This window comes from Pinus tabuliformis, chromosome 1_2, assembly GCF_031772625.1.
Source record: "Pinus tabuliformis cultivar Carrire ecotype Pingquan chromosome 1_2, CPIR1, whole genome shotgun sequence".
NCBI classification, from domain to species: Eukaryota; Viridiplantae; Streptophyta; class Pinopsida; order Pinales; family Pinaceae; genus Pinus; species Pinus tabuliformis.
The window spans coordinates 657,588,224-657,614,269 of record NC_142298.1 but is presented as its reverse complement, the minus strand read 5'-3'; the positions used below and the strand labels follow the sequence as shown (position 1 = coordinate 657,614,269).

The window sequence follows — 26,046 nt, the reverse complement described above, 5'->3', positions numbered from 1 at the left end:
GCAGATGCCTTGGTTGCAATAAGTTCAGCCATTATGCGAAGGAGTGTCCGAATGGCAGAGACACATCTCTTGATGAAGATAACAATCATTCCAGGGACATCTTCAATGATCGAAGGAATGACAGATAATGCAGGTCATCAAGGAAATGGCCAACTCTTCAAAAAAAAAAAAGCAAGGAACCCCAGGTATGAAGAATCAAATGTTGTTTTTGATAAGATAAAGAAGCGTTATCTTGTATTGGCCCTCACATTCAGATTCTTTGGGAATCTAGCTTATTGACTGTAGTGCTTCAAGGCACTTCATCGGATAGTAGGGTGCACTCTCTAATTTGGTAGAGATGGAAACAATCATGGGATTATACTTGGAGCCGATGCCACCTATCCCGGAAAGGGTGTAGGGAATGTTACCCCTCAATTGAATGAGGGTAACTCGATTCATTTACAGAATCTCCTTTATGTACCTGATCACAAGAAGAACATGGCGTCCATTTCGGAAATGGAAGTCAAAGGTTATAGGGTGGCACTCATCGATGGAAAGGTACGTGTTTGAAAATAGAATTTTCAAAGATGTTTTTGAGTTCAGGGTTGTATCAAGTTGCAGGAAGTCCACTGGGGACCATGTCCATTGACACATAGCACCGGAGGTCTGTGAGTCAGATGGTGACAGGGATGCCTGAATTCAAGAAGAGCATGAAGGTACATGTCCGAGATGTACCGAATGAAAATTTACAAGGGGATCATTCCCCCCATGTAGCAAGTCCACAGATTTGGAACAACCCGAGGGGTTTGAGATTCATGATTGGGAATCTCATGTATACAGGTGAAAGAAAGCCCTCTATGGCTTGAAGAAAAACACCTCGGGCCTAATATGAGAGGATTGATAGCTGTCTGATGAAGCTAAGATTCACTAAAAGTGAAGCCGATCCAAACCATTGTTTGAAGGTTGTGGATGATAAACCTCTCATACTGGCACCTTCTAAGAAACGATCTATTTCTGACAGGCGTAGACCCTCTCACATGCAGAAGTAAGAGGGAGTTGGATTCCAGATATGGAATGGTAAACTGCAAGCCCGTGACTACCTCGAGGATCTTAACTTTCAAAAGTTATATGGTGGTGATGTCGGACCAGATTTGGGAAATGCCTCTAAGTTTCATAAACTCATTTGCATTAATATTCTTGGTGAACTTCTATCCGGACATATGTTTTGCAGTTAGCATGGTGAGCTCATATTTGGTTGAGCCTCATTGGATTGGTGCCAAGAATATTCTGAGATATATTTAGGGCACAATCTCTCATGGATTGAGATACACTACCGGAAATATGAAGTTGCATGATTATTCGAATGTTGACTGGGCAGGCAATGTGGAGGATCACTAGAGCACTTCTCAGTGTTGGTTCTCTTTGGATTCTGTTTCGATATCATGGATGAGTAGGAAGCAGAAGTCGGTTGCTATAAGCACCGCCGAGACCGAATACATAGCTACGAGTATGATCTCGTGTGAATCTGCATGGTTGCAGAAGCTCTTATGTGAGCTGTTTCTACATATGATGAATACCACTGTGATTCTCTGTGACAACCAGGTGGGGGATTCGATTATTGAGGAATCTCGTATTCGATGATTGCTCCAGTAGATAGACATCAGATACTGCCTTATCTAGGATATGGTAAGTCGATGAGCGAGGAGGCTCCATCGCATTGAGACTGATGTACAAGTCACAGACATTTTGTTAAAGCCCCAGGGAAAGGTCAAATCTATGACTTTCCCGAACGACTTGGAGTCGTTGAGAGACCTTCTTATAAGGGTCCTGCATGTTGCATGCATTGAGCTCTGGGAGCTCTGGGGGGCTTGGGGTACTAATTGTGGAACAGGATGATTAGTTTTCCTATGTGTCGGGATGATTAGTTCTCCCGGGCAACTGTGAAACAGGATGATTAGTTCTCCTGTGGGCCGGGATGATTAGTTCTCCCGTGGCAACTGTGGAACAGGATGATTAGATCTCCTGCGGGCCGGGATGATTAGTTCTCCCGTGGCAACTGTGAAACAGGATGATTAGTTCTCTCGCGGCGACTATGGGGCAGGATGATTCGTTCTCCTTTGGACAGGATGATTAGTTCTCCTGTCGAGGCATCCTACCCATGCAGTCTAGGACTCATGGGAAGTACCTCTCATCTGATCAATGAGCAGGGAAATGGGGTTAGGGACCATAGTAGTACTATCAATGGACGCATCGATGTATCTACCGTACTCCCTATGCTAGGATGACCTCCATAGATCTGGGATCAATGAAACTGATCTGGGATGAGTATGAGTGGTTTGAGACACTCTCTTGTGATATTGATCTGGGATCAATAAAACTGACTTCGGGCCAGTAAGAATGATGTGACACACTCTCTTCAGATGAAACTAACTTCGAGTTAGTAGAGAATGGTATGAGACATTCTTGATCAATTCTTCTTCTTCATGGTTCAACAGGGCAGAGCAGAGCAGTGTAGGGCACTGATGGCAAAGATAGTATAGTCGGACATATGGATCAGCGGATGGAGTTCTCCCTAGTTGAGAGGGAGTGTTAAAATTGGCAACTAGGGCCAACCTCCATGTGGGTCATCTTATTAATGGAAGCTAATATTTTTCTTGGATCCCTCTCATCGAAAGGTATAGGATTGATCTAAAGATCATCCGATTTCGATAAGTATTCATGGAGATATGAATTTATTTGTGTTATGGGGAAATTCGTCAAGGTCAGCCAGCAACCAAATAAGCCCCACTTGTGCTCAACGTTTTAGTATAAATAGAGGTGGCCTTCAAGTCATTTCAACACACTTGGGATATCTTCCTCTCTACTTGTCTTTGGATTTTAGTAGGAGGAGAGATCCTAAGGGATAACGATGGCCTAATCCAGAGGGCAGAAGCCGGAATTGCCGGAATTGCCGGAACTACCAGAATTGCTGAAATTGCCGAAACTGCCAGGAACTGCCGGAATTGCCAGGGACAGTCGGGAAAAGCCGAAACTCCAGGGAAAAGCCAAAATTGTCGGAACTGCCCGGAATAGCCAGAATTGCTGGATCTGCGAAGAACTGCCAGAATTGCCAGAACTATTGGAATTGCTGAAACTGCTAGAACTACCGAGAAAAGCCGGAACTGTCGGGAAAAACCGGAATTGACGGAACTCTTGGGAATAGCTGGAATTGCCAGAACTATCAAAAATGCCGTGAACAGTAGGAACTATCGGGAACTGCTAGAACAGCCAAAGCATCTATCTCCGAAGGAGAACAGCATGCAAGGGACAACTAACTAATATTGGGACAATTGTATGGTACTTAGCAGCAAATACACCAAGCATGCAATGTTACAGCTAGCATGCAAGGGATAGCTAGCATGCAACAACAAGCATGCAAAGGACAACAAGCAAGCAAGATGCAGCTAGCACATAGGTCAGTATGGCAACATGGTGCAGCAATGGCACATAATGCAGTACAATGATGGGTACAGTCATGATTAATGAAGCATGATGAGATGCAGCATAGTGATGATGGATGCAGCATGGTGCAACGCAGTGAAGTGCAGCATGATAATGAAATGCAGCATAATGATAGGTGAAGGAGTCACCTTGGAGAATCAGTTGAAGCCGCGTGTCTTCAACTGATCTCATGTATCATCTTCTTAGAGATGATCTATGCTCTTATCTAGATAAGTCAAAGTGTTGACTTCTGTTGTAAACGTACTATCTCTCTCTCTCTCTGGCATCTGCTGAACTATTGAAGAACATATAAGAAGAATTGATCAAGGGTTTCCCCACATTGGGGTTTGTCCCTGGCTAGCGCCACATCTTGTGTCCTCTTGTCTTGGCTTGTCTTCTGCGATTTATGTTTATGTTCTATCTGCAGTTTACTTTAATGCTGATTTGATTGCTAATCTGGAAAAGATATTGAGCTAACTGTGAAAATTGAAATAAATTGCTCTAAGCATAGAACATACCTAAAATTAACACCATTACGTTAGAGAACAATCCTGGGAGGCATACATTTGGACACTATCATCTCATGGCACATACCCCATCCAAATGTTCACCAAGTATGTCCTACCAGGACTATTCTTCTCTTGGATTGCCAGTCCTCAAAGAATATCGGTCCTCTTCGAATACTCTTATCTTGGATGCCCTACCACATCCTCAAAGAGGATCGGTCCATGAGACTACTTCTATCTTGGATTGCCAATCCTCAAGAAGTACCAATCAAAAAGGCTTATCCAATCCTCCATTCTCCCTCCTAGTGCCATACACTAGATGTACAACGGTTAATCCTGGCCTAGTGCATGACACCTATGGAGAATATAGTGTCCCATATCACTCCCTCTCAATCAGGGAGGATATATCTACAAATCCAAGCTTGTTTCTGAAGTACTCAAGCTTCTCATTCGGAAAAGACTTCGTCAAAATATCGACTACTTGTTCATCAATGGAGATGTAATGTAGCGTCACAACCCTATCATGCACCAAGCTTTGAATATAATGATACCTATTGTTAATATGCTTCGTCCTAGCATGAAAAATTGGTTCTTCAGTCAATCTTATGCTACTTTCGTTATCACAACATATGATGGCAAGGTCCAACGGTCCTTCAAACAAATCTGATAGCAGCTTTCTCAACCAAACAGCTTATCTTCCAGCTTCACATGCTGCAATATATTTTGCTTCAACACTACTTAATGCTATTGAGTCTTGCTTCCTATTCATCCATGAGATCATAGATGATCCTAAGCTAAAGCATCTACTAGTAGTGCTTCTTCCATCTGTTTCATTGCCACCCCAATCAGAATCTGTATAACCTACTAGTTGTATGTCGTTGCATGGAGAGGACTTGACTTTGCTTGGAAGTGTCTTCTTTGACTCTAATACATAAGTATACCTATAGTAACATGCCCTTAAGGTCTTCAACATAATTCTTTTGACTCTTTGACTCACCTATAGCACTTTAACATGTGCTAGACCTATTTCAATGAGCAAGAAACTCATTGACATATATTATAAAAATAATATTTTTTTTCTTGAATAAATACAAATATCAAAAGTACATTTATAAAGACCAAATCTAGTTACATTTCCTTCAACACTCTGATCGTTGTGCCTTAGGTGTACACTTTAGTTGACAACAAAGCCGACTTGAACAAATTGAAAATATATAATTTCTCTTTTGATTTAACCAATGAAAATACCAACCAAAACTACCAATTTTTCAACACAATGACTCTTGTATGCATGTTAGTTGGCCTTGATTCCTTGAGCCTATGCTTCATGATGATCCAGACATGGTCATGTTCATTTGGAGGATGCTTATGATGATTCAGACATGGACATGTTTATGTAGTGTCCTTTATATCCAGAATAGCCTTTTTCTTGAGAATCCATGAATGCTACCTATACCAACTTGCATGGTTTGCCTCTCTACCCCAATCTTCTATATTATAATTTTTAGCTAATGGATACTAGTTAAAGGCTTGGAGGAAAACAAACAAAATCTCCAAGAGATTGATGCAGATAATTTAATATGAGATTGATTGACAAATTGATAGGATACTCTGAGTTGAATTGTACAATTTGGAATGGCTCAACTAAAATGTTCATGAAATAACTGATTTATGTCACATCCTTTACCTGTAAGAAAAGAAATGCATCTAGTTTCAAATGAGCAATCAAAATCCATCACCTTTGTAGAAAGTTTATTTTAAACTACTTACGGCATAGCCATTGCACCAAGAAGAGAAATCGCTATCCCAGTTGCTCCATGACCACCTAATCTTGGAATGAACAGTCCCTTCATAACTTCTGTACTGGATGGTTTTGCATATTTTAACTCTACAAAGAAACAGCTAGCTATGGTGAGGACCAGAAGGGAGATAAATAATTCCAATTTCCGCACCTGCATAAAAGCCAAATAAAACCTCAAAATTGCTATTGAGATGCAATATGGGAAGATACCCAAACCAATGACATTGGTCACCACATCTATGAATGTTGGATACATGATAAAATTAATCTTAAGGTTCCCCACTCTTTAGATAAGTCATGACTTACAAATCTTCTGTTTACAGGAAATGATTAACAAGTTTTGCCTAACAGCTTCCAAATGCTGATTATTAGGCATGAATGATATGATAAACTTACCCCATATTGCTGCAGAACAAGAAAGCCCAGAGTACTCAATCCTGTGAGGATAACTCCTAACCATAGTGGAAGACGAAACAGCAAATTTAAGGCATAGGCTGTCCCAATAACTGAAAAATTCAGAGTTACCAAGAAGAGCATCCATTAAATTTCTTTAACCCCATCAGAACTCACAAAAGAAATATTTTAGAAACACAACAGTTCTATTCTATAGACATATGGATGTTTATGCATCAACATAAGGATGACTAAATAAACACATACACATCTGCATTCATGGTGAACATCAATGTATATGTATGGCTGTATCTGTGAGTTTTTGCATGTGCACATATGTAAGAATTGTAAGAAAGAGAGAGGGTATAACGAAGTAGTTTATTATGAATAAACTCAAATACAAATTCGAACATGCAGTAGAAAATTACAACCTTCTGGGATATCACTAGCAACAATAGCCAGTTCAGCAAGTAACCAGAGTATGTAGTTAGTTTTGGTTGGATACTCTGCTCGACAATGCTCTGCCAAATGTTTACCTGCATGTATTCATAATTTAAAGAAAGTTTTAATCAGAATTATGCATATCTAGCGGATATTATCAAATTAATCATAATCAGCCCCACAAAAGAGCAAAGGAAAAATTGAATAATAAGCCCATAGAAGCAGATAATGAAAGTAACCATTACAGGCACTTACCTGTGACTACGCCTAATTTTGAAGCTAGAGACTGGATCACAGCACCAGCAATAGTCGCCAGTAAAAGTACCCAAAGTAGCTGCAGTTTTGGATATTTACCACTTAGTTCATATGTTTGTACTAACCAGTACAGAAAGTTATATCATTTCACCAAGTCTAGACATTCATATTTATTGTCTATATTATTATTTGAAGAACACACAAAGTTCCTTTATCATACAATAACTAGTACGAAATCTTAACATAAGCTATCTGCAGTATTAATTTTTATTAGCCATTGACTGCCATAAACCAATAGAATCATATTCCAAACAGAATGAGGAAAGCTTGTCATGATGTCTTTCTGTAAAGGACCATGTCAAGTGGTGAAATTCTAAAAGGTAAAGTTCCATCCACTAGCAAAAGTATTGTTAATGGTTACAGCAAACATGTTTGTACTTACCAAAAATGATGGCAACAACAACACTAACCAAATGCTTTTCCAATTTATCTAAAAATGTAGCACATAACTTGTTACAACAAAGTCTAGCACCCAGAAAGTGTAAAGTCCCGATCACCAAGGTCTTAGTTTGGTGGAACTTAGAAAAACTACCCACCGCAACCTCGGTAGCTCTTCCTCTCTCTTTTGGTTGGCTCTTCTCCAACACAAGGGGGGCTACCTTAAGGATAGGATTGCTAAGGCTATATGGAGTGGAGGCTCTGGGTGATGATTAAAGAGTAGGTCTAAATAAAACATATGGTTGTAGCATAGGTGGAAGAGTGAATGCTGTGAGATGGAAAACCCCAAGACCAGTGCCAATCCAATCATGGCCTAAATGGAGTCAAAGTGATACGAATCCAAGAGGGATAATGTTTGAATATGTAAAGTTATTCAGTGCTGTTCTATTTTCCACAAACCTTAGCTTGCTGAAAACTACGGCAGAAAATTAACCTTGGAGAGCTAGGGGTGCCACTCTAAAACATGGTTATGAAGGTGATATCGTATTACCTCTAATAGCAACTCAATTTCATAGATGCAAGTTGAAGATAATATCAAATGTAAGTGGAATTACATCCTCACATTGCACTATCCAAATGACTCATGTTCTATGTTATGAATAAAATATACATAAATAAATAATAAATGTAATAATAGTTAATTAAACAACAATATTTACTGAAGAGGCATGTCCCTAAGGACATGACCAGACATGAAAGGGCACTTGCCTAGGTATATAAGCGGGCCCCCTCATTTGTAACATCATCATCACATATGTTCTGTACAATTCTTATATAATGTAGTTGTCCTATAATGGATATTTACATATACCACATCTTCTGAGCATTCTACTGCATATACAAACTTTGTTCATTACACTCCATTAATAGGCCTTCATAACATACTACAAAACAATAATCAACATGCGAAAGAATTGAAAACATAAAAAAGGCCTTACAAAAAGTAGAATCAATACCTCCAATCTTCCATTAATCTTGCAATATGATGTATAATGTAGCCCAAGGGGAGAGGTCCTCAATCCCCAAATTGCCAACAACTCAAATGGAGAGAAAGCTCCTCTTTATAGAGGGAGTTTCTTCTCTCTTACAATAAATTATAAAATATAATATTCTCCAACTAACTCCATCGCAAGTCGAACAAATAATATAAAAATGGGGTAGTTAGATCCACACTCAATCAATGGTTCACCATATCAAATGGTATGTGGACACTATCCTCAACAAGGGAGGTCACCCCATCAAAAAAAACAAAGTAATATTCAAGATACCCTCAAAGAGAGAGAGAAAGAGAGAGTGCAGAGAGAGAGAGCACGCCGCTACAATAAGCCTATTAATATGTCAAAATCTAAATTGGTCCACATCCAATGCACCCTCCAATGTGCTAGCTCAACAATACATAAAATAATCCTTGGCATGAGAGGATGTGATCCAAGGTCCACCAAAAAAGGTTCACTAAATGCACCCTACAAGATGCATGAATGATAAAAGAATAAAATACTTATCCTAAGAGAAAGCTCCATAACCACAGTACCAAAAATAGAGAATGATCCACAAGATGTATGCATGCAAATACAATAAAATAACACTCTTCCCTTTTGATCCATTAGATCAGAACAACAACCCTTAAGTGTTGGAATTTCTAAGTCTAACTGTTAGAAACCCTTCATGTACTTTCTGATTTATTTCTGCCTACTTGTTTTGTTTAATTAACAAATTATTTACCATGTAAATACTAAAAATAAATACAAGTACATGCTCAACACATTACAGATCATCAACTGAAGGAAAAACAAGCACACAAGTGACACCGTTGTTTTTGGACTAATGTCCCCGGAAAAACCCAATGCGAGAAAACTGATGCAGCTATTTGAGGGTTTTATTATTAAGCAATTTCAGAATACAATCTAGGTGCCAAACAGGATCACCGAACAGAGAATGATCTCCGCAGTAGTACCTCTCAGTCGGAGACAAATATTCCGGCTAAAACCCCGGATGAACAATCCCACAGCTCTCAGCTCCAATCTGCCCCACGAAATCTCCAGTGTCTGCCTCTAGGGACTGCGTCAGCCTCTCTAGCCCAGCATCACCCCAACTCGCCCTGCATCAGCCTCTGGAGGCACTGCGTCAGCCTCTAGAGTCTCTGCGTCACCCACGCTAGTTCTCTTTGGCACTGCACAGCGCCTGGCTACCTCTGCGTAGGCCCTGACTGGCTCTGCGTGGCCTCTAGCTAGCTCTACATCCCTCTCTCCCAGCATCTGTGTTGATGCTCCCGGTACCCTCTCTGCCTCTCTGCTTCTGTATTCATTGCCCTCAGCTGCAACTCTGATCACTCCTCCGATTTCCTCAGCAAGCCTTGCCCCAGAAAATCAAATTCTTGATCAACTCGGTGTGTTCTCCAAGTGACCCTCAAGCCTCCTCTTATACTTTTCTCGTTGACAATTCAACGGCCGAGATTAAGTCCCTAATCAACGACTAAGATTAACTTTGGCTTGATCCATGACTTTTGGACCCTTCTAACACAGTTTTATATTAATTCACATTAATATTTTATTTTCCGTAAGGACTCCATTAAAAATATTAATTATTTTAATATCTCCCAAACTTTTTAGAATCTGCCCAAACCATTTCTGGGTATTGGAGATCTCATGTGCTTTAGCCTCTCCACCAATTTGCGTGGCTAGAACACATCCGATGCTACCCCAAATCAACACTCCCTCTTAGCAAGGACTGTGCTCTAGTTATACTCATCACTGAGCATCACCCTGATCATCCAACATCGGTCCTGGTGCTGATGCTAGGCCTGCTACCCAACATCCTCTATACTACTGCATCATGTACTGCTACCCATGGCCCTGCCACTGCTGCATCCGTATGGCAACCCCTCTCATCATGTTGCATCATGCTGCCCATAGCACTACCACTACTAACTGTTGCACTACAACTCAGTTACTGAGAAGTAAGTAACTAATCTCCCAACTCTGACATCTTTGTTAGGCTAGAAACACCCATGATGTTGAAACTCCCTCTGTCGCTGACAAGTGCCCCTTCTCTGACCTCTGTGCTGCTACAACAACTCCATGCATCTCGCACTGTTGCCTCACACTGTCCTGGGAATCCTACACCGTAGCTCCCTCTATCATTCCATCCGCATCCGTCTCTACTGACATCCACCAGTACTGCTACTCTTTGGGGCTCCCGTAGCAAGGTATAATCCAAGAGGCTATGTACCTTGAGGATCCTACCCCTCATCTCTTGTAGTTCGTCTGACAACAGCTCGATGTCTCCCCACTTCCTCTCAAGTAGTGTGTGAGCACACATGGCACAATCATCATCTATCTCCACTTCCTTCTCTGCCCTTGCTGGCGCAGCCTTGGTCTCGGAAGCCTCTCCCTTGCTCTTCTTCCTCGGACACTGGCTCGCATAGTGACCGGTTCCCCACAATGGAAACATTTGAATTTGGAAAGGTCCTTCTTCTTCTATTTATCCTGCTTTCCCTCAGATGCTAGGGCAACATCCTCCTCTTCCTCCTTCTTGATTCTGACCCACTTGTCGCTGCTTCCTGCCTTGGTCAACCTTTTGATCTCTACTTGGAGAAGAGCCGCCCACAGTTCTTCCCAATCTAGAAGGGTCGACCTGCCCAGTATGCTCTGGACAAATACCTCCCAGTCTTTTGAGACTACGTTCAGGGTTGTCCTCACCATCAATTCTTGATCCGGCGTGGCTCCTATGGAATTCAATTGATCCCAAATCTCCTTCAATTGACCAAGGAAGGTGTCGATTTGTTCTCCCTTCTACATCTGGTAAGACCGCAGTTAATTTTCTAGGAAGGTGTTGATTTGTTCTCCCTTCTACATCTAGTAAGACCGCAGTCAGGGCCTCCCACATCACATTTGTCGTTTCCTTTTCAACAATATGTGGTACTACATGGTCCTTGACCCCATCAAGGATGATGCTCTTGGCCCTCGCCATTGCCTCCTCGTACTTGTCATTCTCAACCGGGTCAACTGGGATCGCTATCGTCTTCAAGGCGAAGTGCTTGAGACGATTCCTGTCTAGAATGGATAAGATTATGGCCTTCCAGACTACGAAGTTTGAGGCTTCGTCCAGTCTGTCCTGATCTCTTACCCCGTTCACTGCCATTTCGTTGCTCCTCTACTTCCCTTCTGGAAGTTCTCGGTGTGACTCCCTCTGAGCCTCAATTTCCCTCCTAGAAACCCCTCTGCCAATGTTGAGATGCCCCCACTCCGATCATTAGTGCAACTGCACCACTAATCCGGATTTCTTGGCTAGAAATCCTCAGCAGCAACTCCCTCCTCCTTTGTCTTGCCTTGTTAGGTATTGTTCTGACCACATTACCCCACCAGCTTCACTCTGCAACTTGCCCACAACCTCCTATGCCTCCGCAAACTGAAGGTCAGAGCTTCTAGGCTCTGCGCAATCCCGGCACCAACAAAATCTGCTTCTCCTGGCCACGGGCGTTAATCCTTCCTGACTGAGAAAGATGATCAGGCACTGCGTAGGTCAGGTCTGCTCCCTTCTGCCACTACACTGATCCTCATCCCGGCTCAAACTTGATGACACACGCACTGCGTCACCCCTTCCTTGTTGCTTCTCCGCTAGGAACAACTTCTGTCACTCGGAACAGTTGTTTCTACTGTTGCTGCTCTGCTCAGATGATGCACTCAATCCTCCAACGATCTGCAACCACGCTCTCATAACATGTCAAAATTTCTAAGTCTAACTGTTAGAAAACCTTCATGTACTTTCTGATTTATTTCTGCCTACCTGTTTTGTTTAATTAACAAGTTATTTACCATGTAAATAATGAAAATAAATACAAGTACATGCTCAACACATTACAGATCATCAACTGAAAGAAAAACAAGAACACAAGTGACACCGTTGTTTTTGGACTAATATCCCCGGAAAAACCCAATGCAGGAAAACCGGTGCAGCTATCTGAGGGTTTTATTGTTAAGCAATTTCATAATACAATCTGGGTGCCGAACCGGCTCACCCAACAAAGAATGATCTCAGCAGTAGTACCTCCCAATCGGAGACAGATATTTCGGCTAAAACCCCGGATGAACAATCCTACAGCTCTCAACTCCAATCTACCCCATGAAATCTCTAGTGTCTGCCTCTAGGGACTGCGTCAGCCTCTCTGGCCCGACGTCAGCCCAGTGTCACCCCAACTCGCCCTGTGTCAGCCTCTGGAAGCACTGCGTCAGCCTCTAGAGCCTTTGCGTCACCCAAGATGACTCTCTCTGGCACTGCACAGCTCCTGGCTACCTCTGCGTGGGCCCTGACTGGCTCTGCGTGGCCTCTACCTAGCTCTGTGTCCCTCTCTCCCGGCTTCTGCATTAATGCTCCCGGTACCCTCTATGCCTCTATGCTTTTGTATTCACTGCCCCTCAGCGGCAACTCTGATCACTCATCTGATTTCCTCAACAAGCCCTGCCCCAGAAAATCAAATTCTTGATCAACTCAATGTGTTCTCCAAGTGACCCTCAAGCCTCCTCTTATACGTTTCTCGTTGACAATTGAACGGCCGAGATTAAGTCTCTAATCAACAACTAAGATTAACTCTGGCTTGATCCATGACTTTTGACCCTTCTAACACAGTTTTATATTAATTCACATTAATTTTTCATTTTCCCTAACTTTAGACTTAGGGACTCCATTAAAAATATTAATTATTTTAATATCTCCCAAACTGTTTAGAATTCGCCCAAACCCTTTCTAGGTATTGGAGATCTCATGTGCCCTAACCTCTCCACCAAATTTCGTGGCTACAGCACATCCGATGCTACCCCAAATCAACAGCTGCAACTTTGATCACTCTTTCGACTTCCTCAGTAGACCCTGCCAAACTGTTTAGAATCTGCCCAAACAATTTCTAAGTATTGGAGATCTCATGTGCTTTAGCCTCTCCACCAATTTTCGTGGCTAGAGCACATCCGATGCTACTCAAAATCAACAGTAAGCAGATTTGCAGAGTGCACCAGACAACAAAATGGTGAAACCCTAGCTTTCTCCTCAACCTCCCCCTCAGGGAAGCCAACCAATATTATCGAGAACAACTTGGCAATACTAGTTTGTAAATTAGTCCATATGTTCTCAGAGTGCTAGAGAGATCAACTCCAGATGTTTTAAGAGTAGAAACCTCCTACCTATTGAACTTCCACCCAATCCCAAAGGAGCAGCGAGAGGTCCATTCGGAGCTTCCTTCTTCTGACCTCAAATGCTAGGAGTATCCCTTGCTTGTACATTCTCCCCAAGATCATACAGTCATACCCCCTGATGGTTCCAAAGGACTCCAACAACAAGCCAGTGCCTTGTTCACCCCCTTTGCCTTGAAAATTAGACAGAGGAGACCTTGACATCATTGGCCTCATGATCCAATGTCTCTCTCTCTCTCTCTCTCTCTCTCTCTCTCTCTCTCTCTCTCAACAAGTTCTTGAGTTGTCCAAACTCACTTAGTATTTTGAAACATTGTACCTTTGTCATGATTTTATATATTCATACATATGTTCCCATGTTATACCTATGTAGGTTTCTTTCCTTGTATTATTTGCAATATTTCTAGGAATTGCACATGCAGTCCCACATTTTGTTCATACTGGTTGCACTCTTGAGTCCTATCGAAATTCGAGTGGAAACTAGAATTTCTAATCCTGATAATTACTTGTGACTGATATGTATGTTTCCTTTTAGTATTTACTTTATCACTTACGTCATCACACAATTTTACATTGAAAGACATAAAGAAAGTAGAGACCAAAGAGACAAGAGACATCAGAGATTAGGTGAGTGGCCAAGCCAAAACCCATAAGGGGAAACCCCAACAATCTTCTTTCCTTATAGAACCAATCCAACAAGAGATATCAAAGTCATGGACAAACTAACTAGGTTCAGCAAGTGTCCAAGTCAGCCCTTCTCAAACTTATTGTAATCACAGAGATGTCATAAAAGATGTAGCTCCTTTCTTCACATAGATGTATCTCAGAATTTTCGGCCCTATCACAATTGCAACTTACAAAAGTTCAGATCTTTGTCACAAGATAGTAACCATAGAGTTTGGACCTCTTGCACAAGATAGAGTTTGGATCACTACCACAGAATACCAATCACAAATTTCGGACCTCTATCACAAATACAAGCTTCAGAATTTGAACTTCTAGCTCAGGTCACAAGTCACATAATTCGGATTTCTACCACAGATATGAATTCCAGACTGGCCTCCACCTTAGGGTACGCATCACAGAGAATCTTGCCTTTCTTTGAATAGTGATTGATCACAGAAATAAGTTATTCTTTCAGGCTTCGATCTACTTCTTTTCTTCCTTTGTATGCCCAAAAAGTATTTTGATTATGTGCTCAGACGAGTGCTTGTTGAGGAGGACGAAAAGACCTCTATATAGCCAATCATAAGGTCGAATAGGTGCCAATTCTAGCTGAGACGACTTTTAGATGAGAGAGAGCCGACTTGAACACTTGGGAGCCAAAAACCAATATTCAAAAATTCAAATTTGATCTTTCGATAAATGCAAGTACATCAATATGAAGACCGACCATAGCTACAAATCCAACACTCCCTCTTAGCTAGGGAGGTATTCATAATGACTATCAAGATGATCTCAAGCAGTGTTACTTGGGAGCGGGAGCGAAAGCGGGGAGCGGGAGTGAAAACGGGTGCGGGAGCGACATTTTCAGAAGCTCTTGGTTTGGGAGTGAATCCCAGAGCGTTTTTTATATAATATATATATTTTTTATATTTTGATACATATATGTCAACCAAAACATGTAGAATGATGAATTAGGTATAAAAAACATTAAAAAAACATAGATTGAACCATATAACAACAATCATCTAGAAGTTATAATCTTCATCAACCACGTCCACAAGTTAGTAACATAGTAACATACAAAATATTGAGTCTCATGATTCATCAATCTTAAAGTTTCAAGCTTTCAAAATTCAATATATAGCATTTATCATCATTGATCACAAAAGTTGTACTTGTAAGCTAAGTGTAACCATTACAACAAATAATATCTAACATGAAATGAAATGTTATATAATGAAATGAAATGAAACAACTTTCAACTTTCATGAAGCATCATATTCATAATTCATTACTAATGAGTTATAATTGCCAACTTCAAACTTAAATTGTCATATATTGTTTAAAAAAATATCATAATAAATATGAAAGAGTCAATAGTTATAAAAACTACTAGAAACTAGAAAAGACAAGTAAATATATTATCTATTGCTTATGCTTGGGCCTCTTGCCACCATGAGCAATGTCTAATTTTTTAGTCTTGTTGGAAAATCAAGATCTTTGTCATTAATATCACCCTTTAAGCATTAATATCTAGAGGTATCTTTGTCAGTACCTCTGTATCTGTATAGGGATCTTTGTCATTCATATCACCCTCTAAGCATTAACACAAGATAGAAAAAGCATAGCATGTCAAGTCAAGATTTTGTTTGAATGATGTGTACATTTTTAGGAGGGTCATGATAGAGGAGTTCGACAACCAATGTCACTAACATCAAGGTACATAGAGGGATTGGTGCTCTTGATTAAATACGAGTTCCATATCCTAATACATGACAAAATTCAATGGAAACATTGCAATCCCCCAATCTTGAAATCCTGAAAAACTGATAAGTCTGTTGGATTTTGAATGAAATCTAAAATTCTACTTTCTCCATATGAAATCCAATGAGGTCGGAACCACTCTCAAACATCCTGAGTCATTTCATGGTAATGTTAAAAATTTAAGTAAAAGGATGAAAATGAAGATTAAGGAGAATGTCACTTTTACTTTAAGAATTTAACATTACCATGAATCGCATATCAATACTAGGGCCATAGGCTTGATCATTAAGTTGCCCCACTCAAAACTTATTTGTTTCTTTGAAAAAAAAATGCATTTGGAATATTACTGCAAAAAAAAAATTGCAAAAAAGGCTAAACGCTCCAGAAAAGGCAGGGAGCATTTTTATTTTTTTTAGGGAGCGCGCTCCCGAGACGCTCCAGAGCCGCTCCCACTCGGAGCGCGAATTGGGAGCGGGAGCGAGAGGGGGGGGCACTCCCCCGCAACCCTGATCTCAAGTCTACAGATTCTCTAAGGAAATACCAAGATTAAGATAAGCATCATCATCATAATCACCAGCATCAAGACAATCATGTTTCACTATGAAACAACTATAGACATAGTCTAGGTGAAACATCATAGGCCTTATCATAGATAAGCAAGCTCTCTCTATAAAGAGATCAAAGCATGACGTTGCGAGGCTAGAGCCTCTAGGACCATTCTCCCTAATCAGGTCACTATACAATGACACAGAGAGAATGATTGTCCTTTGCTGGACCATTTTCCTATACAAGTCAAAGTGGCACAGGGACTACAACCCTAATCAGGGCACTATACAATGACAGAGGAAAATGTTTGTTCATCAAATCATTCTTCCTAATTCAGGTCAAAATGACACAGGGACAACAACCCTAATCAAGTCATTGTACAATGACACAGGAAGAATGTTAGTCCATCAGACCATTCTTCCTAATTAAGCCTATGGACTTGACACAGGGATAACCCCCCCCTAATCAACACAAAGCACATGATACGGGAAGAATGTCAAACCATTCTCCCTAATTTCGATCAATGTACTTGACACAGGGATAACCTCCCTAATTTCAGTCAAAGCACATGACACAGGGAAAAACCATATCTATGATGCAATCATCACTCCTCAATCAAAGAGGCATCTCAAACTTGTCCAAGAAGTACACAAACTTCTCTTCAGAAGAAGGCTTTGTCACTCATCAGTGGAAATATATTTATTATTTGGGCTTCATTATTCCCGTATGCACCATGTCTGTCATCATTGTCGCCACCTGCACTTCATGCTTCTCATCTAGCCAATTTAGTTGTAATATATATTGCCTCTTGTTAAATTTGGCAACGAGGGCCAAACTCCACCTTGGACAGCTCATATGATGAAGTTGATATTTTTATTGGATTCCTCTTTCTGAGAGGTGTAGGATTGATCTAAAGATCATCTCATTCTGACATGTACAAATGGAATTATGAATTTATTTCGTTTATGGACAAATTGTCAAGGTCGGCCAGCAAACTAATGTAGGCTCAGAAGCCCAAAAGACATGTCTTTTCATCCTCAACGTTGCATATAAATAGAAGTAGCATCTACCTCATTTGGACATTAATCATTCTCACACATATCTCTCTCTCCTCATCTGATTGGGTCGTACAACTTCAGGACAGCCTTCTTCTCCTCCACATGTGCGAAGTTTGACTGCGATTTTCTATTTCCAGTGTTGACCAAGTTGTAGGAAGTTTGACCAGCGTTGACCGGGCAGCGTTGACCTTGTTTAACAGCAATTTTTTGTGAGAGAAATTCTGTTTAGGCAGGCTGCATTTTTCGACATAGAAATCGAGACATTCTAAGCTGTTTGACCAACGTTACCACAGGAAAGTTGACGACCGAGTTTCACTGATATTTTCGGGATTGTTTTGGGTTGATTCAGACTATCCTTGGAGGCCGAGTTGACTGGGTTTGACCGCGCTGATTTGGAGGAAGATTTCTGCTAAGTTGACCAACGTTGACTTTCTAGTTAGGGCATCTTGTTTACTGTTGTTTGACAGGATAGATTTGAATGTGATTGGGCAAGTGAATTTTGTATATTGTACTCTCTCTCTGTGCTGAACTTTTGAAGAATAATAAGAAGACTTGATCAAAGGGTTTCCCCACATTGGGGTTTTTCCCTGGCATCTGCCAAATATTGTGTCCTCTTGTCTTGGCTTGTCTTTTGCTTTTTATTTATGTTCTATTTGCATTTATCATCATGCTAATGTGATTGCTAAACTGGAAATTGATATTGGGCTAATAAGGAAAATTGAAGTAAATTGCTCTTAAGAATAGAACATACCATTGCTATCTAAAATTAACATGGAATCAAAGCTGAGGTGAAGACAAAACCGAAGCAAGAGCGAAAAGAGCAATCACTGAGATTTATTGGACAAGGACAAGAGTCAATGGCCTTCACATCTTACTTCAAGCCTGATGACAAGCTCAATGATAAGTCTGATTATCGCGCATGGAAGACGTCTCTTGATTTGACTTTGAAAGAGCAGGATGCTATGGACTATGTGCAAGGAAAGATCATTGAACCTCCTTCAAATGCACCAATTCCCGCTAAAATAAAGTACAAGAAAGGTGAAGTCAAAGCAAAGAAGATCAGCAGAGATACTATGAACAAGCATTTGGTTGCATACATCTTTGATTTGAACACATCCAAGGAGATGTATGACAGGTTGGTTGGCATGTTCAAGGTTAGCGATTCAAACCAAGCCCTCTTTCTCAAAAGCAAGTTGAAGGACATAAAGAAGGGAAGAGGTGAAGATATCCAATCCTACTTCATGAGGATTATCGAAATCAAAAATGATCTTCTTTCAATTGGAGAAGTTATCGCCGATAGGGAGCTCACTCTCATTGCCCTTTGAGGAATCCCTTGTGAATGGCATGTGTTCAACACTACTATCCTCAACAATGATAGGATTCCAGGTTTTAATGAATTGTTGACTAGATGCACTCAAAAAGAAACAAGGATGATGGAGAGATACATGCCTCAAATATTAATGAACCCACTGCATTCTCCGCTCATGCTAAAAAGAAGAACAATGCAGGTTCAAAGACGCAATGTCAAGGAAGACCGGGATTCAAAGATGGAAGGAAGGGAAGATGCTTCATTTGTAACAGGTTTGGCCACTATGCTAGGGAGTGTCCTAATAGAAGGGATACACCTCATGATGATGACAACCACAACCACAACAATTTCAGGGGCAACAACAATCAAAGGAATGGCAAATCCAACAACAAAGGAAAAAGGAATGATCCCGCTACTCAACATGGAAATGGTCAACCTCCCAAAAGATCAAGAAACTCTAGGTATGATGAATCTAATGTTGTAGATAACAAGAAAAAAGAATTTTATCTTATATTTTCCCTCTCTAATGCCTCTCCACAGGATACCTTGGGAAATTGGTTGCTTGATAGTGGTGCCTCAAGGCACTTTACTGGGTATAAGGAAGCTTTTTCAAATCTGATAGAAAAAGATACAAATTTGGAGATCATTCGTGGGGACAATGCCACCTATCCCGTGAAGGGAGTTGGGAATGTTACTCTTCAATTGAATGAAGGCAACACCATTCATCTACAAGAAGGACTATATGTACCTAATCTAAAGAAAAATCTGGTATATATCTCGGCAATAGAGGACAAAGGATTCAAGGTGGCATTCATTGATGGAAAGGCACATGTTTGGAAAAGAAATTTCAAAGAAGCATTTACTCTTGGATTCTGGGTTGATAGCCTGTATCAAGTTGGAGGAAGCCCATTGGGAGCTATGTCTTGCAACACATCTATTCAATCTAAATTATGGCACCAAAGGTTTGCTCATCTACATTATAAGGCTCTACCTGATGTGAGGGAGATGGTGACAGGTATGCCCGAATTTAAAGTAGAACATGAAGGTGTTTGTCAGGGATATGTCGAAGGAAAACATACAAGGGGACCATTCCCCTCAAGTAATAGCAAGACTACCGGCATTTTGCAATGGGTTCATTCTGATCTATCTGGTATGATGCTGGTGACATCCTTGGAAGGATATTTATATTATGTTATCTTTGTGGATGACTTCTCTCACAAAACTTGGATATATTGTGAAAATTTCTACACTGAAATTCTACTACAGCGACTGATTTATTTTACCTACTTATTGTTCACAATAATTTATTTACGAAATCTCTTCAGTAAGTATTAAAATAAATTCTACTGCAGTTATCACATAATTACGCAAAGAAAAATACATGAACAAGAACCAATCACATCAACACAGTTGTTTTTGGACAATTGTCCTCGGAAAAACCCAATGCGAGGAAACCGGTGCAACAGATGAGGGTTTTATTAATCTTCAGCAACAATCACTTTTACAAGGAATGATTTTACAGAGAAACAGAAAGAAAACACCTGAGACTTTCCCTTGCAATTTTCTGACAGTTTGGAGACCCTTCTCCCACTCCTGCGTCACTCTATGTGGCTCAATGTCGCTTTGAGTGGCTTTGCGTCCCTCTACGTCAGCCTGCGTGAGGGCTACGTCTCTCCTCTGGAATGCGTCTCTCTCTGCATTATCTCTCACTGTCCCTGCGTTACCTCCTCCTCAAACACAACCTGCTGCTGATGTCCTCCTCTTCCTCCCCCTGCAACTCTCCCTCTGAAATCGATCTCCTTCTCTTGAGAATCGATTTTCCTTGAGATACTAAGTATCTGCTGGTGTGTCTCCAAATGATCCCCAAGTCTTCTCTTATACTTTTCCTGTTGATTAATCAAAGGCCAAGATTAAGTCTCTAATCAACGGATAATATTAAAACAGACTTGATCCTCATCTCTTAGAAGCTTCTCACCCTTATCTTTATTAATGCCCATTAATATTTTTATTTTCCTAAGTTTCGACTTAGGAACCCATTAAAAGGATTAATTATTTTAATAACTTCTCATCCGGCTGGAATTTCTCAAAACGATTTATGGGTCTTGGAGATCTCATGTGCCTTAGCCTCTCCACCAATTTTCAGGGCTAGAGCACATATGATGCTACCAAAAATCGACACTCACTCTTAGCGAGGAATGTGCCTTAGTAATGCTTCACCATAGAAACATCACACTGATCTTCCGCATCGGTACCTATGTTGATGCTTGGCCAACTGCCTCACATCCCCTGCACTGTTGCTTCCTGTACTGTTGCCCATGACACTGCCACTGCCACATCTATACTGCAGCTGCCTCTCAACATGTTGCATCATCCTGCCCATAGCCCTGCCACTGCTAACTGCTACACTAAAACTCTCAACACTCATTCATTTCTGCTACTGAAATGGATTCTTCACCATCCCCATCTTTTCTCTGAAATAAACAAATTGTGTTCTTCCTAGAGCCTTGGTGAGGATGTCTGCTACCTGTTCTCTTGTATGAGTGTACCTCAACTGTATTGCTCCAAGTTGGACACAGTGTCTAACAAAGTGACACCTAATATCAATGTGCTTCGACCGATCATGAAATACTAGATTCTCAGAGAGCTTGATGCAACTTTGATTATCACACAAGATCCCATTCGCTTCCATCCTTCTTTTGAATAAATTCACAAGCAGTTTCCTATGCCATATGGCTTCGCACGAAGTTGTGCTAGCTGCCATATATTCTGCTTCAACTGAGATCAGAGGCATGGATTTATGTTTCCTACTACACCATGAGGTCATTCCTGATCCAATGTTGAAACAATACCCAGTTGTACTTTTCCGATCTACTGAACTTCGAGCCCAATCTACGTCAGTGAACCCACTCAACCTGATGTCATTACCTTGGGTGTACTATAGGCCATGCTCGACTGTTCCTTGTATATACCTGAGAACATGTTTGGCAGCTGCCTAGTGCGCCCTCTTGGGTTCCACCATGAACTGACTGAGGGTGTTGACAGCGTAACAAATGTCTGGCTTGGTATTAACCAGATACATCAGGGACCCTATAAGCTGACTGTACAAGGTAGGATCAACGTCTTTATCTTCTGATGCATCAATCTTCTTCCAGTTGCTAATCATTGGAGTAGCCATAGGTCTACAGTCTTGCATCCTGAATCTCTTCAAGATCTATGTAGCATATCTCCCTTGTCCAAGGAAGATCTCACCCTTCTGCTGCCAAACTTCCAACCCCAGGAAATAATGCATCTGTCCCAAATCCTTCATGTCGAATTTTGTGGCTAGGTTCTTCTTGCAGTCTTTGATGAGCCTAGATGATCCTGTTAGGAAAAGATCATCCACATATAACACTAGGATTAGAGGCTCATTCTCTACGACAAGATAGTAGAGATTAGGGTCTGCGTCACTCTTGACGAACCCCATCTTCTGCAAGTAGCCATCAATTCAACCATACCATGCTCTAGGTGCCTGTTTAAGTCCATACAAGGCTTTCCTTAATCTACATACATGAGATTTCTTCTCATGTGTCTCAAAACCCTCTGGTTGTTCAATGTATACTTCCTCTTCTATTACTTCGTTCAAGAATGTCGTTTTGACATCCATCTGGTGAATCTCCCACCCCATTTGTGCTGCAAGAGATATCACGGTTCTAATAGAAGTATACCTAGCTACTGGGGTGAAGGTTTCTTCGTAGTCTATCCCTTCCTTCTGAGCATACCCCTTAGCCACAAATTTGGCTTTGTATTTCTCCACACTGCTGTCTGCAGCATATTTGACCTTGTAGATCCATCTCGAACCTACCACTGACCTATCCTGAGGCCTAGGTACCACTTCCCAGACATCATTGACCATTATAGAGTTGTACTCCTCCACCATAGCATCTCTACCCATACTTGATGCTGAACGGCCTCCTGAAAAATAGAAGGTTCCCCAACCTGAGCTACTAAGGCATGGTATCTGTCTAGTCGTCTTCGCTCCCTTTTATTATTCTTGGGTGCACCAATGAAGTCCTCTTCATCCCATATAATCTGTCGGAGTTCCCAGCTCGTTCTTCCACTAGTAGTGGGCACATCTATCAGCTCTTCCTCTTCCTGAGATTCCTCCTGATCTGAAGCTTTGTCTTTAGGAGAATTTATGGTACTAGTTTCTACTAGTCGAAGTGGTTGGACCAACGGCTCGTCTTTCAACTGCTCCTCGGAAGGCATTTCTCGGGATTTCCTGAAAGCTCTGTCCTCCATGAACTTTACATCAAACTACACCTTCCTACTCCCTAGAAGATAGATTCGATATGCCTTAGCATTCTCGCTATATCCCACAAGATATCCTTTCTTAGCAGTTTGATCTAATTTCTTTCTCTTTTCCTCGGGTATATGGCAATACGCTAAACTCCCAAATATCCTGAAATGACTAACTTCAAGTGTCTTCTCGGTGAAGATCCTTTCCAGAGTGATTTTGCCCAATGCCCTATGTGGAGTCCTGTTCTGTACATAAATTGTCGTGCTGCATGCTTCTGCCCACAGGAATTTGGGCATATCCTGATCATACAGCATTGCCCTAGCTACTTCCACAATAGTCCTGTTTTTCCTTTCTACTACCCCATTCTGCTCCGGATTGTAAGGAGTTGTCCACTCTCTTCTGATGCCTTCCTTAGTGCAAAAATCGGTGAAGTCCTTGTCAACATACTCTCCACCATTGTCTGAGCGCAACACTTTTATCTTCTTTCCTGTCAGATTCTCCACTAGAGCCTTGAACTCTTTGAATCAACCAAAAACCTCATCCTTGGTTTTCAGAAAGTAGATCCAAGTCTTTCTGGAATGGTCATCGATGAAGGTGACGAAGTATTCGGCACCACTAAGAGCTTTTGTGGACATTGATTTGCAAATGTCTGAGTTTATCAAACCTAGCACACTCTTAGCTCTATTGTTACTTCTTGAAAACATTGTTTTGGCATACTTGCCCAGAGCGCACCCTCTGCATACATCATCTTGTTCGATACTTAGTTCAGGAACTCCTGATACTATTTTCCTGAGAATTCTCAGAGCTCCATGGTGTAAGTGTCTCATCCTCCTGTGCCATAGTTCATTCAAGTCTTTGTCTCCATTGTTGCCTATCGGTGCCATTGGTGATTCTATTTGTAATCTATACAGCCTGTTACTTTTGATTCCAATATGGGCCTTCCTTTTCCAACTCAAGTGTTTGACATATACTTTCTCCTTAATGAAGAAAACGCCATAGCCCTTGTTTTGAAGTTGAGATACAGAGAGTAAGTTCATCCCCAATCCTGGCACATGCAACACATTGGTTGCCCGAAGCCGCTCTCCTACTTCGGTTTGAAAGACTACAGTACCTCTTCCTACTAGGGTACACATTGCCTTATTTCCCAAGGTGATCTAAAAATTCATTCTTTCTTCCTGATAATCTGAAAAACATTCTCGAATTCCTGTCATATGCCAAGAAGCTCCATTGTCTATGTACCAAACCTCCAAGGAGGCAGAGCTTGCTAGGCAAGCGACTTCTTCTTCCAAACTGGAAGCTAACATAGAAAAATCGTGATTCATGTCTCTTGTGCATTCTTCTGGAAATTTGCGTGAGTCCCTTTCAATTGATGCCTCTATATCATGCTCTTGACCCATTGTCGATTTTTCTCTCCTGTTGCCAAATCTCTACTCTAATACCATGTGAAAAATTCTAAACTGAAATTCTACTGCAGCAACTAATTTATTTTACCTACGTATTCTTCACAATAAGTTATTTACGAAATCCCTTCAGCAAATATTAAAATAAATTCTACTACAGTTATCACATAATTACACAGAGAAAAATACATGCACAAGAACCAATCACATCAACACAGTTGTTTTTGGACAATTGTCCCCGGAAAAAACCAATGCGGGAAAACCGGTGCAGCAAATGAGGGTTTTATTAATCTTCAACAGCAATCACTTTTACAAGGAATGATTTTACAAAGAAATTGAAAGGAAACACCTAAGACTTTCCCTTGCAATTTTCTGTCACTTTGGAGACCCTTCTCCCATGCCTGCGTCACCTCTGCGTGGCTCTGAGTGGCTCTTTGTCCCTCTGTGTCAGCCTGTGTGAGGGCTACGTCTCTCCTCTGGACTATGTCTCTCTCTGCGTTGTCTCTCACTGTCCCTGTGTCACCTCCTCCTCAGACACAGTCTACTGCTAATGCCCTCCTCTTCCTCCACCCTACAGCTCTCCCTCTGAAATCGATCTCCTTCTCTTCAGAATTCTCCTCTCCAAATGATCCTCAAGTCTTCTCTTATACTTTTCCTGTTGATGAATCAACTGCCGAGATTAAGTCTCTAATCAACGGCTAAGATTAAAACAGACTTGATCCTCGTCTCTTAGAAGCTTCTCACCCTTATCTTTATTAATGCCCATTAATATTTTTATTTTCCTAAGTTAGACTTAGGAACCCATTAAAAATATTAACTATTTTAATAGCTTCTCGTTCAGGTGGAATTTCTCAAAACGATTTCTAGGTCTTGGAGATCTCATATGCCTTAGCCTCTCCACCAATTTTCATGGCTAGAGCACATCCGATGCTACCAAAAATCAACATATATTTCTTCAAGAAGAAGGACGAAGTATTCTCATGGTTCTGTTTTTTCAAAGCCTTGGTCGAAAATCAAACCGCGAAGAAGATCAAAATATTGAGGACCGATATGAACCAAATGAGCTCAATGACTATTGTGTAGGTTTTAACCCCGTACAAAAATTCCCTACATATGAATTCTAAAACACAGAAAAATAAACAATGTGAGAGCATAACACATAAAACACATATACACAGAGATTTTCCCACTAGATCCCAAAACCGGGACTGCCAGCGTGATTTTTCCTTATTGTTCCTTTCAATGTTATAATACATCTTTATACATGCCGAAGCATCCAATACCATGGACCGAAAAACCATCGTGTCTAATACCATGGACCGAAAACCATCACATCCAATACCATGGACCAAAACCCATCGCGTCCAAAAAACATGTGCGAAAATCATGCACAAAACCATAGGTGGGTCCGCCCAACCTAACATAAGGTCCAAAACCAAAATTTTCCGGGGCGCTACCCCTAACCCCATAAAGTGGGGTTACAGGTACACCT

At 41.0% G+C, this 26,046-nt stretch overlaps 1 protein-coding gene across 9 annotated transcripts in view; it reads right to left on the bottom strand.

Annotated features, from left to right (window-relative positions):
* Positions 1-26,046, bottom strand: part of LOC149207393 (metal transporter Nramp3-like) — a 405,254-nt gene that overhangs the window by 281,678 nt on the left and 97,530 nt on the right. For all 9 annotated transcript variants that reach the window (XR_016252622.1, XR_016252621.1, XR_016252620.1 and 6 more), the window contains exons 4-7: positions 6,856-6,934; positions 6,591-6,695; positions 6,163-6,272; positions 5,736-5,917 (exon numbers count right to left, since the gene is read on the bottom strand). Coding sequence is in view for 6 of the 9 variants with exons in the window: in XM_089395710.1 (XP_089251836.1) it covers positions 5,736-5,917; positions 6,163-6,272; positions 6,591-6,695; positions 6,856-6,934 (476 nt within the window). In the remaining 3 variants the exon portion in view is untranslated. The remainder of the gene's footprint in view (positions 1-5,735; positions 5,918-6,162; positions 6,273-6,590; positions 6,696-6,855; positions 6,935-26,046) is intronic.